Raw genomic sequence first — 12,536 nt, 5'->3', positions numbered from 1 at the left:
ACACTGGCAGCTGCAGGTTTTCCTTTGTGTTATAACATCTGGAGCTAGGGGGAGGAGCATTTGGGTACCTGTTGCAGCAAAGTGGCCATCCTCAGACTCAGAGCTCTGCAAACTAGAAACACTGAACAGCAGTGTTTTTATTGGACTTCACTGTTTAAGTCCTGGCTTGGCGCACAGGCCTTCCTGGAGCAGCCAGCCATTCAGGACTAGTGATTTTTATAACAGCCATATTACAGAGCTCGCTCCCAGGACTGGTACAATAAGCAACGAACTTGGGTGCTGAGTCGATAGGACCCGCCTTACATTCAGCACTTGCTGGACAGCCAGTGGAAGGTTCTTAGCGCTGGGCATCGCTCAGTCATGATTGCCAGCTATCCTGAGCCCTTCCCCCAGCCTCATCCACTTAATATTTTTATAAAGAAGCCATGTCACATGGTACTGCTCAACATTATGTCCGTGGGTCCCATTATTGAGCCCCCACTCTGTATAGAGCATGGTGCGTTTTACAAACAAGTGGACATCCCAGGCAACCACTCCCAACACCCCATCCCTCTCTCCACCCAGAGTAGTTGGGTGGGGAACATTTTCTTGGACCAACTCTGCAATCTGGGTACTGATGAAAATGCGAATTCCTATTGTCACCTTTCTAGACTAATTCTTTGGTGTGGGGCCAACAAATGAATCTGTACTTAAATCCGCTCTCCCCCCTCCCCCCATGGTTTTTCTGCATACTCAGGTTTGGGAAGCGTTAGTTAGGGTTTTCAAGCTCTAGAGGGTGAGAAATATTGGATTATCAGGTAGTAGGTCTTCCTGGTTTGCCTCGGATGTCACCAGAAAAATTATGTAGATAATTGTTTTGTATTTGGTTGTTGTTGGCCCTTTAAGAGCTGGTTCTGGGAGTTGGGGGTTGGTCAAGAGTGGTGGCTGGCTCTGGAGGGGCTGTATCCAGCCCTGGGGGGGCTCCCCACCTGTTCTTCTGCCCTGGTAGTGTTCAAGCTCAAGGAATTGATACTCAGTAAAGGAATTTTTGATTTCCTGTGGAGTTTTTGCTGTGACAGGATTTGACCCTATGGGGCTGGAGAATAGATAGATGTGTTAGTGAGCATGTAACTTGGCTGATGGCAGAGGAGTGGTAATTGTTGAGAGTAGTTGGGGAGAGGGGAAGTGGAGTAAGATAGAAGGCAAACCCCCATTGTCTGGCTGGAGGAGGTGGGGCTGGTGGAGCAGCAGTTCTTGACTTAGTCTAGCACTCATCCTAAAGGCTGACCAAGCAGTGGGAAATCACTCCCAAATAGTTTCTGACAGTGAGAGCCTTTTGAAACAGTGGTAGTTGGGCCCAGAGTTTTGTGCTGTCTAAGGTCACAGTCCAGTTGTGACTCGTAACGGTAGCTTCAGAGGCATATTTCATAGCTCTAGTACTTTGTCAAGTATAAGAGTGTGAGGGTGAGCATTAGGAATATTTATGCTATAAAATCTTCCAGCCGCTCTTCAGCACAGCATTGTTGTTGCCATCCAGTTGATTCCAACTCAGGGCAGCCCTGTGTGTGCAGAGTAGAACTGCTTTATAGGGTTTTCAGGACTGTGAAGCAGATTGCCCGGCCTGTCTTCCAAGGTGTCTCTGGATGACTTCGAACCACCAGCCTTTTGTCTAGTAGTTGAGCACTTAACTGTTTTGCAGCACCCAGGGACTCCTACACCCCTGTATTGAGCATCACATACGTTATTTGTGTGGTGTTATTGGCCCCATTTCACAGGTGAGGAAACTGAGGTTTTCAGAGGTCGAATAACTTGTACAAGGTCACATATTTGTCTAGTAGGGGAGAGCTGAGATTTGACTATAGTCGGCCCTCTACATCTGTGGGTTCTGGTTGAATCCGCGGATTGAAAATATTTGAGGCAAGTAAAAAGTTCCAAAAAAGCAAAACTTGAATTTGCTGCTTGACAAGCACTACGCTGAATGCACACGAATGAAGTAATGTGTGGGCACAGCCTGCTGTAGGCTCCCATCATTTCATAGACCCTCAGTCTCTCTCCAGCACTCCTTGTTGGAGCGTTGTTCACCTTGCATCTGACGTGTGCCGTGTAGCTAGGACTACGATGGTTGCACCTGTACTGAATATGTACAGACTTTTTTTTCTAGTCATTATTCCCTAAATGAAATAGTATAACAACTATTCACATAGCATTTACGTTATATTGGGTATTATAAGCAATCTAGAGATGATTTAAAGTATATGGAAGGTTGTGCGTTGGTTTTATGTGGATACTACACCATTTTATATAACAGACTTGAGCATCCTCGGATTTTGGTATCCCGGGGGATCCTGGAACCAATCCCCCATGGACACTGAGGGACGATTGTATTTGTCTCCAAAGTCTGTGTGTGTAATGCTTCTTCTACCCTGCCTTGGAAACCTTGGTAAAGAGGGCAAGTGATTGTAGGAAGGATATCTGATGTAAAGGCAGCCTGTGGGGATGGGAGACTGAGGGCCCTTAACTAATTCTTGGACACCAAAGCATTCCTTTGGTGGAGGCTCCTGGGTTTGCTGTTAGCTGCGGGGGGGCAGGAGTGCCAGTTTCCATGGGTATTTAATGCCTAGGTTGTGACCCCTAGGCTTTGCCACAGTAATGGGTTCCTTTTTGTAGTTTCAATATTGACCCATAGAAAGGTGCTTTCACAGTCATCCAGGAAGACCACCCAGGAAGTTCATCTGGGGTAAAATGGTGCAGTAGCCTGCTTTTAGGAGTTGTGAATACCACACACACACATACACACCCCCGCCCCCCCCCCCCCGTGTCTTTTGTTCTAGCGTTGTTTTTCCTATGGGTGTCTTTGAGTTCAGCTAGAACCCTATGGGAATGACTTCTAGTTTTGAAGTTGTGGGAACCAAAAAGTAAATTCTCTGTACACGTTTAGAATTTCCTTTCTTCTCTTGTCCAAAAGTATAGGGTGACAATGTGTCCCAGATTTTTTTGGGCAGACCAAAGCTTTAAAATTCTGTGTTTAGCATTGTCCTAGTGAAAAAGTCCTAGAACATTAGTTTCAGCAAATGATAACCAAACCACGTCAGTAGTTTTTACAATAAAGTGTGCTTTAACTACAGAAATTCTAAAATTCACAGTTTTAGACTTTGAAAAAAGAGTATCACTGTTAACAGAGGAGTGAGACAGGCTTTGTTTGGGGTCTTGGAATGAAATGGTAGAAAGAAAATACTAAGTAGGGAGGAAACATCAGCTTACTGTCCTTGCCAGGGGGCTGGGATGGGTGGGTATTGGTGCCGTGTGTGTACGTGTGTGTGTCTGTGTGCACAATTGCCTGGACTTGTAGAATTTTCATAAATTCAAAATGAAGTTTATAACATTTTGATGAAACCCACTGCCATCTAGTCGTTCTGACTCAGCGACCCTGTGGGACAGAGTAGGACTGCCCCATTGGGTTTCCAAGGCTGTAAATCTTTACGGAAGCAGATTGTCATAACTTTCTACCTCAGAGCGGCAGGTGGGTTCGAACCACTGACCTTTCGGTTGGCAGCCGGGTGCTTCACCACTGTGCCACCGGGGCTCCTTGGAGAATTAATTATCGTAACATAAATGTGCCAGCTGATTATCTTTTTTTTTTTTTCAGGGATAGAAATAGAGAGAGACACAAATCACCCCGGAATAAAGATGGCAGAGGGTCAGAAAAATCTGTCAGCATCCAAGCACCTACTGGAGAGCCCCTATTGGCAAATGATTCCACTCGGACAGAGGAAGTTCAGGTAAGGATCAAAGGTGTTCTGGAAGCATACTGCCACTTGACCAGTGCTCCTTTTGGGTAAATGTTTTCCTAAGTTTTGCTGCCATAGGTTCTCTAGGGTTTTTATCTTTGTTTTTCTAGCATGTTAATTAGTTTATCTATGTCCAGTGGTTTCTCTTTGGTCTAAAGACATTCTGTGCTGCCATTGGCTAGCTTGGGGATTTTTCTCAAGTGTGACTGGTTGGCTGTCTTTGAATGGTGTTGAAAAGAAGCCAGCAAGGTTGACAACAGGGCAGGGAAGGGAAAAGTTACAGGCTAGAGTCTCCAGAGACTCATTCCAAAATAGAACAGTATAAGAGAGGGAAGGAAACTCCCTCTCCAGAGAACCTAAATCAGTGTTGGGAAGAAAAGGAAAGAGTTGGGACAGCCCAGACTGAGCATCATTAATAGACAGATGAAATAAATCAGGGGCTGTATACTCAGATGCCTGGTTAAAAGAATCAGTTGCCATTGAGTTGATTCCGACTTATGGCGACTGTCAGCCTTTCAGTCTGGGAAACATATAGGTAAATGAAAAAGGCCCAGGGTGAAAAAGAAGGAAAAAAATACAGCAGGCAACCTTGGGGGTGAATTACAATCGGTGCAACACCTCGGTGTTTAGGGACATGGTTTATGGCAAACTGGAGACTATTTTTCCTATGTAAAGGGAGCAGTGGCCCCTTAGCTCCAGACACTTGTTACCACAGGCATGCAGGCTTAGTGTTACTGGGTCTTGCAATTTTTAAGGAACACTGGAAATTAGGATTTTATGTGAAATCATCAAATTTTAAAAATATTGACAGTTTATTAATTAAAAAAAAAAAACCGTGTGGGTTCTTCTCTCAGTTTCAACTGGCTGGCAGCCCACCAGATTTAAATAAACATCTGAGCTACACTCAGAAGCATGTTTGCACACCCTCCACAGCTCCTGAAATAGGTGCATGTCCTGCCTTGCCCCTAAGTAAACAAAGTGATGTATGCAGCCACAGCTGTAAGGATATAGGGATATATAGATAAGCATATATTGGTACACAGCTGGAGGTGTACACAGATCTGCATTTTTAAGCAGAAATATGGACTGGAGTTAGAATTTTCAGAACACACAGGTGCTACTGGGACCCAAACTGCCATTGTGGGTCGAAGGTGGGGTTTGTTCAGTGATGAGCAAATGTCTTCAGTGCTGTTGCAGTACCTGCATAGGTGATGGGTGGAGGGATGGTGAATGGATGGGGCCAATTCTAGGATTGTGTGTTTGGACCACCAATAAATGGTTTAGGAGGTCATTTCCTTCTAGATGTGGAGTTGGAGGTACTTCTGGCCCATTGCAGAGGGATCTCTTTGTTTGCAGCGTCTGTATAAGTTGCAGCTCACCGGGAAGCTGCATTGGAAGCTCTTATGTTCATACCAGGATGATGTGGTGGAAAAAGCATTGAAATGGGCATTTAGAGGCTGTACTTCCTCAGTAGCTGTGTGACCTCGGGCAATCACAACCTTTGCAGGCCTCAGTTGCTTCTTCAAAAAACTAGGGGATTGGATTAGAGGATTTTAGATCCTTCCTGTTCTAAGAGCTTCATGCTTAAGAGGACCTTTTGGACCTTTACATTTTTTTAGTGTAAATCCAACCAAATATCCATTACGGTCGAGTTGATTCTGACTCATAGCAACCCTATATAGGACAGAGTAGAATTGCCCCAGAGAGCTTCCAAGGCTGTAATTTTATGGAAGCAGACTGCTACGTCTTTATCCCGTGGAGTGGCTGATGGGTTCGAAGTGATGACCTTTGAGTTAGCAACCGAGTGGTTAATCACTGCGCCACCAGAGGTCTCCTTTTAGGCACAGATGTGCACAAATTCTTAAAATGAATAACCAAAAAAACCCCAAATAAACCCATTGCCATCGAGTCGATTCCAACTCATAGCTACCCTATAGGACAGAGTAGAACTGCCCCATAGAATTTTCAAGGAGTGCCTGGTGGATTTCAACTGCCAACCTTCTGGTTAGCAGCCACAGCTCTTAACCACTGTGCTGCGCAGCTCTGCCTGCAGGAAAAAGGGTGATTGGCTAGATCAGGGCAGTGTAGTGGTCACAAAAAGTGACCACAAGATACTAATGATAATGACTTTAACATTGATAATCAGTTGAATGCTAGGCCCAGTATAAAACATGGTATCCAGTACTTGACTTCAGTCAAAACGTTACAAAGTAAGTAATTTTATATGGCCTGTGAGCTCACCTTATAGTAAACGATGTTGTATATCTTTGGGAGCCCTGATGGCGTAATGGTTAAGAGTTCAAATGCTAACCAAAAAGGTCAGCAATTCAAATCCACCAGTCGCTGCTCGGAACACCTAGGGGACAGTCTTACTCTGTCCCATAGGGTTGCTGTGAGTTGGAATCGACTCAACGGCAATAGGTTGTTTTTTTGTTTTTTTAGTACATCTTTGAGTTTAGTTTTAAACTCCCTCCTTCCTCTCCCCCCTCCATTTATTTTTCTTTTTAAATTGAACTAAATGTACATATGAAGAAATGAACAGATCAGAAGGGTATAGTTTGATGAGTTTTAAGAAATGCATATGCCCATGTAATGCACATCCATATCAGGACACATATTTCCATCAGTCCAGAAAGTTCTCTCATGCTCTTCCGGGTCCATACTGCCCCTACCTACCTCTATCCCTCCAAGACAACTCCTCTTTTGATTTCTATCACTGTAGGTTAGTTTTAAGGAGCCCTGGTGGCACAGTGATAAAGGTGCTTGGCTGTTAACCAAAAGGCCGGTGGTTTGAACTCACCAGCCGCTCCACAGGAGGAAGATGTGGCAGTCTGCTTCAAAAAAGATTTATAGCCTTGGAAACCCCACGCGGCAACTCTTTGTCCTAAGGGGGTCACTATGAGTTGAAATCAACTCGATGGCAGTGGGTTTGGGTTTTTTTTAGATTAGTTTTGCCTGGTTTAGAATTTAATATGGTTGGAATTATAAATGGTATTCTTTTTAGACATTTTCTCCCTCACCATAATAATTTTGAGATTTATCCATGTTTTGGTGAGTATCAGCTGTTCACTGTTTGTTTTCACTGGGTAGTATTCCCTTGTATGAGCATACCACAATTTATCCATTCCCCCGATGACACTTGGGTTGTATAGCTTTGGGATATTGTGAATGAAGCTGTGAGAACGTTCTTGTACAAATTGTTTTGTGGACATATATTTTCATTTCTTTTAGGTGAAAACCTAGAAGGGGGATTTCAGGGCCAAAGGTATAGATAATTTAAATTTATATGAAACTGTCAGACCATTTTCCAAAGGGATGAGTGTCCTGGTTGCTTTTGGCTGTTGTCCTAAATAGCAGTGTCTCTCGTGGTATGGGATACTCCTGACTTCCCAAGTTGAAGAACTATTATTGTTCATAGGTTGAGACCTTCACCACTACCACCATCCCTTGCCACAGCCTATACATCTCACAAATCTATCATTTTGAATATTTCTGGATTTGAGATCATTATCCTGTTATAAGAAATTTCTACTTTGCCGATCCAGTTTTCCTAAGTTGGTACCCTAGTCATTAATTTCACCCTACTTGTCACTACATCTGGATTGTTTTTTTCCAAGTTAAATCATATACACAAGCCTCTGAGGCAAAACCTCTTTGGACCCCATGTGAACTTTTTAGAACCTTCTTGCTCTGGTGTAGCTTTGGAGTAGTCATAGTTGCCAGTGAAATAGCAAAATGGTTTAAAATCCTAACAGTTGGATCTTGTTAAATGAATAGATTCATTGCTCCAACCAGAAACTACTTAGAAGTTTCAAAAGAGAGAGAAAGCAAGAGAAGATACATTATAGTAATCCTGGTTGTTTGTATGCCCTGGATGTTTTGGGAAACCTTTTTGAGCTATTTTGGTCACAGGTAGTTGTTTTTTTTTTAAATTGTGGTTTGGGTGAAAGTCTATGGAACAGATTAGTTTACCATTCAACAATTTATACACACATTTTGTTTCATGACATTAGTTGCATACCCTCAATGTATCAGCACTCTACCCCCTTCCTCCCTGGGTTCCCTGTTTGCATTTGCCCATCTTTCCTGCCCCTTCCTGCCTTCCGAACTTTGTTTTTAGGCAAATGCTGCCCTTTTGGTCTCATGTAGTTGATTGTTCTGAGGAGCACATTCTTCATGGGTGTTATTGTTCACTTTATAGGCCCGTCTATTGTTTGGCTGAAGAGTGATCTCTGGGAGTAGGTTCAGCTCCAGGCTTGAAGGGTGTCTAAGGGCCATAGTCTTGGGGGTTCCACCAGTCTCTATCAGACCAGTAAGCCTGGTCTTTTTCATGAATTTGAATTTTATTAGACATTTTCCTCCCACTCTATCCAGGACCTTCTATTGTGATCCTGATCAGAGTGGTTGGTAACGGCAGTCAGGCACCATCTAGTTCTTCTGGTCTCAGAGTAGTAGAGGCTGTGGTTCATGTGGTCCGTTACCCCTTGGACTAATTGTTTCCTTGAGTTTTTGATTTTCTTCACTCTTCTTTGCTCTGTGTGGGAAGGGACCAATAGTTGTCTCCTAGATGACCGCTCACTATAGGTATATTTTTGAATTCTCTTAACTTGATTAATGAGAAATGCTGTCAAAGAGTGATACTGGTATTTTATAAGTGGGTTTTGACTTCTTGAAGAGATTTTAAAAAATATATGAACTAGTTGCGGGTAAACCATTATTTGTACAATTGATTCTCATTATTCTCAGTAGTTATGTTCTATTAAGTTGCTGTAAGCACTGAATTAACAAATACTCCAAGGAATAATACAGGGTTAGGTTCTTGCAAGTCTCTGATTACAACATTTTCATGAACCAATCAGTACATTACCTTGTTTTATGTGTCTTTAAACAGAAACACACATAAAGCAAGGTAATGTATTCATTAGGAAACCCTGGTGGTGTAGTGGTTAAGAGCTACAGCTGCTAACCAAAAGGTCTGCAGTTCGAATCCACTGGGCGTTCCTTGGAAACCCTATGGGGACAGTTCTACTCTGTCCTATAGGGTCGCTATGAGTCAGAGTGGACTGGACAGCAAAGATTTTTTTGGTATTGATTCATTAACATTGAACTCACCACCAACAGCACTATAAATTGAACAAAGCTTATTTAACACATGCATTTTCTCTGAATGGTACATCGCAGCCTTCTTGCACTTAAGAGCACTGGATAGCACTTCAGCACTATGGCTGGGGACCATTTTAAACAGCAGAATCACCAAAAAAAGAAAAAACAAACAAACAAAAAAAAAACGGACACTTGTTGAAAGCTGAAACAAAAAGTTAGAGTGTCAGCTTGTTTGACCTCAGCTGGAACCATGTGTACTGGGCAAGTAAAATTTTTTGCTGCTGTGTACTTGACTGTGAAAGAGTCTGTCATGGACTGGATTATGCCCCCCAAAAATGTGTGTATCAACTTGGTTCGGCCGTGATTCCCAGTATTGTGTGGTTGCCCTCCATTTTGTGATTGTAATTTTATGTTGAGAGGATTAAGGTGGGATTGTAACACAACCCTTACTCAGGCCACCTCCCTGATCCAAGGTAAAGGGAGTTACCCTTGGGTGTGGCCTGCACCACCTTTTCTCTCTCAAGAGATGAAAGGGAAGCAAGCAGAGAGTTGGGAACCTCATACCTCCAAGAAAGCAGCACCAGGAGCAGCGTCCTTTGAACACGGGGTCCCTGTGCCTGAGAAGCTCCTTGACCAGGGGAAGCCTTCCTCCAGAGTCAGACAGAGAGAGAAAGCCTTCCCCTGGAGCCGACGCCCTGAATTTTTGGATTTGTAACCTACTAGACTGTGAGAAAATACATTTCTCTTTGTTAAAGCCATCCACTTGTGGTATTTCTGTTATGGCAGCACTAGATAACTAAAACAGAGCCTGAGTATTGATTTGCAGGATACAAATCAATCTTATTGAGTAGGAGAATTAACAAATACAGAATCTGCAAATAATGAGAATTGACTGTGTATAGCCATACGTATACGTAAGTTCCTTTGTTATATGTGCCGTTAGCTCCTCAGAGCTACTGGAGGGTACAGTAAGACTCCCCGCTTACAGAAGTCGGACTCTGTAACCTTTTATAACCCAGCCATGAGTTGAGAAGAAAACGCAGAGTTTTATTCCGCAGGTGAGTTCTCACGTGGTTATTCGAACAACAGGATTGTTTATTGCAGGGCCAACAGCCCGAGGTCCCTCGGAGCTTCTCAGGGGATTTCAACACAGCAAGATGGTAATGTTATAGTATATATAGTAATGAATTGCCAAAACAATCAAACAAACAAACAGGTTATGTTATGTTTTCTCTGTTTGATCAGGTAGATACGTAACACATTTTGAAAAATGTCAATGAATATTGTTAAAGTCAAAAAAATTGTATATTTAAAGAGTTAAGCTTCCATTTTCTAGAAAGCCCCTGCTTGTGGGTTGGTTAAGTGAGGCCGGCCCTCCGCGTTCTCCTTGTCTCCAAGTGCTTGCTTTGGGGTTTTTACGAGTGACCTGCACGAGTTGTTCTTTATCCTCACTGTTTTCTCCTCATCAGGATGACAACTGGGGAGAGACCACCACAGCCATCACAGGCACCTCAGAGCACAGTATTTCACAGGAGGACATTGCTAGGATCAGCAAGGACATGGAGGACAGTGTGGGACTGGACTGCAAACGCTACCTGGGCCTCACCGTTGCCGCCTTTCTTGGACTTCTAGTTTTCCTCACCCCTATTGCCTTCATCCTGTTACCCCCGATCCTGTGGAGGGAGGAACTGGAGCCTTGTGGCACAATTTGTGAGGGACTCTTTATTTCCGTGGCTTTCAAACTCCTCATTCTGCTCATCGGGACCTGGGCACTTTTTTTCCGCAAGCAAAGAGCTGACGTGCCACGGGTATTTGTGTTCCGTGCCCTTCTGTTGGTCCTCATTTTTTTGTTTGTCATTTCCTATTGGCTTTTCTACGGGGTCCGCATTTTGGACTCTCGGGACCGGAATTACCAGGGCATTGTGCAATATGCAGTGTCCCTCGTGGACGCCCTCCTCTTCATCCACTACCTGGCCATCGTCCTGCTGGAGCTCAGGCAGCTGCAGCCCATGTTCACGCTGCAGGTGGTCCGCTCCACCGATGGCGAATCACGCTTTTACAGCCTGGGACACCTGAGGTAAGGGGAGATACTGGGGAGGCGGCAAAGGGCCACCGGTGCCTTGATAGAAGATAGCTGGTCCTCATCACATGGGGCGTGATGACTCATGCACATGCTGGGATCACCGGTGGACTCTTTCTCTTCTGGTTGTGGGAGGAGCTGTGTGGGTGTGTCTGGAGAGGGTGAGTGCAGGGGGCTGTTTATGTGCCTTGACTCTCCTGACTCGTGAGTGGAGCAGGGTGGTTGCTGGCTCTCATCTAGGTTGGGGTTTTGCTGGGCCTGTTCTCAAAGTTGTTGGCAGCTCCCCAAAATGATGGCAAATAAATCTGTAGTGATGACTGCTGACCTTGCTCATGAAATTGGCCTGTTGATGATGGATAAGGTCATCGGCAGTTCCATTTTGCCCCAAATGGTACACTGGGTATACCCTGGTGTCCCAGTGTAATTTTTTTTTCTCCAATGTAATTCCTAATCACTCTGTTTTGTCTACTTTTAGGGGTGCCCTAGTTTGATCAATAAATTATATAATCACTTTAGAGACCCACCAGTAAAAAATTAAGTGCACGTTAGAGGCACTAAACGTGCAACAGATGACTGTTTTGAAAATGTATGCATGAGAAAATGTGGTGATAAATTGGGATGCCATACTTTATGCATAAATCTAATTTTTCTTTTTTTGCTTAATTAGAAGAGTGCTAATCATTTATCCTTATTTACCCTGGGGTAAGCACTTTGTATATATTGTCATATTTAGTCGTTACAGAGCCTCGTGATGTAATCCATATGTTACAGGTGAGGAAACTGAGGTTTGAGGGATTTGAGGATTTGTATAAAATAATATGCCTAACCTCATTTAGGATTCATCCCAGATGTCATGAAGCTATGGCTGAGTTAAGTGCCCCCAGTATATCATCTCTTACGTTGTATTTACTGATTTATTTTTTTCATCTGTTTCCCTCTACAAATGATGAACTCCCTGAGGATACAGGCTGTGTCTTCCTCCTCACTGCATCCTGTGGTGCAGTGAATTACTTAATATGGCCCTTCTAGCCATAGTCTTTGTAAGTCCCACCAAATGACTGAGTGGGACTATGCAAATGAGGTGCTTGTGACCCACAAAGGGGATTAGATAACTTGGTAATAATGTAAATAAGATGCGTGGCACCCTTGTGGGGGAGTGGGACCATACAGATAAGGTGTATAGAACTCTAACGAGGGGATTGGTCAGTTTCACCTTCTGGCCAGGCTTAAAATGAGCCATATCAGAGGTAGAAAAGGGAGGATCTCACCACCACCAAAAAAGAAGAGCCAGGAGTGGAGCATGTCCTTTGGATCCAGGATCCCTGTGCTGAGAAGCTCCTGGAACCAGGAGATAGAAGGAAAGAGCTGTAACAATGTAAGACAGTGAGAAGCAGTACAGAGAAATGGTGGAAGCAGAGGCAGAAGACAGTGTGGTGGGCTTTCCAACCTACTGAGCACGAAAGCTAAGTGCCTTCAGGCAAGAGACTTGCTGGTGGAATAGGATACCTCTAGGCGCCGATGGAGCTAGGTTTGCTGACCTGTTGAGCTAGGGCTGAGCGCCTTCTGGCCGAGGTTTACTGGTGGGG

The 12,536-nt window shown here is 43.9% G+C and overlaps 1 protein-coding gene across 1 annotated transcript in view; it reads left to right on the top strand.

Moving 5' to 3' along the window:
• Window positions 1-12,536, top strand: part of VANGL1 (VANGL planar cell polarity protein 1) — a 72,943-nt gene that overhangs the window by 18,213 nt on the left and 42,194 nt on the right. Inside the window, exons 3-4 of the mRNA XM_049880002.1 lie at window positions 3,626-3,758; window positions 10,340-10,947. Of these exons, the coding sequence (XP_049735959.1) occupies window positions 3,626-3,758; window positions 10,340-10,947 (741 nt within the window). The remainder of the gene's footprint in view (window positions 1-3,625; window positions 3,759-10,339; window positions 10,948-12,536) is intronic.

Source organism: Elephas maximus, chromosome 3 (genome assembly GCF_024166365.1).
Source record: "Elephas maximus indicus isolate mEleMax1 chromosome 3, mEleMax1 primary haplotype, whole genome shotgun sequence".
Taxonomy (NCBI): Eukaryota; Metazoa; Chordata; class Mammalia; order Proboscidea; family Elephantidae; genus Elephas; species Elephas maximus.
This window is presented reverse-complemented; position numbering and strand designations above follow the sequence as displayed.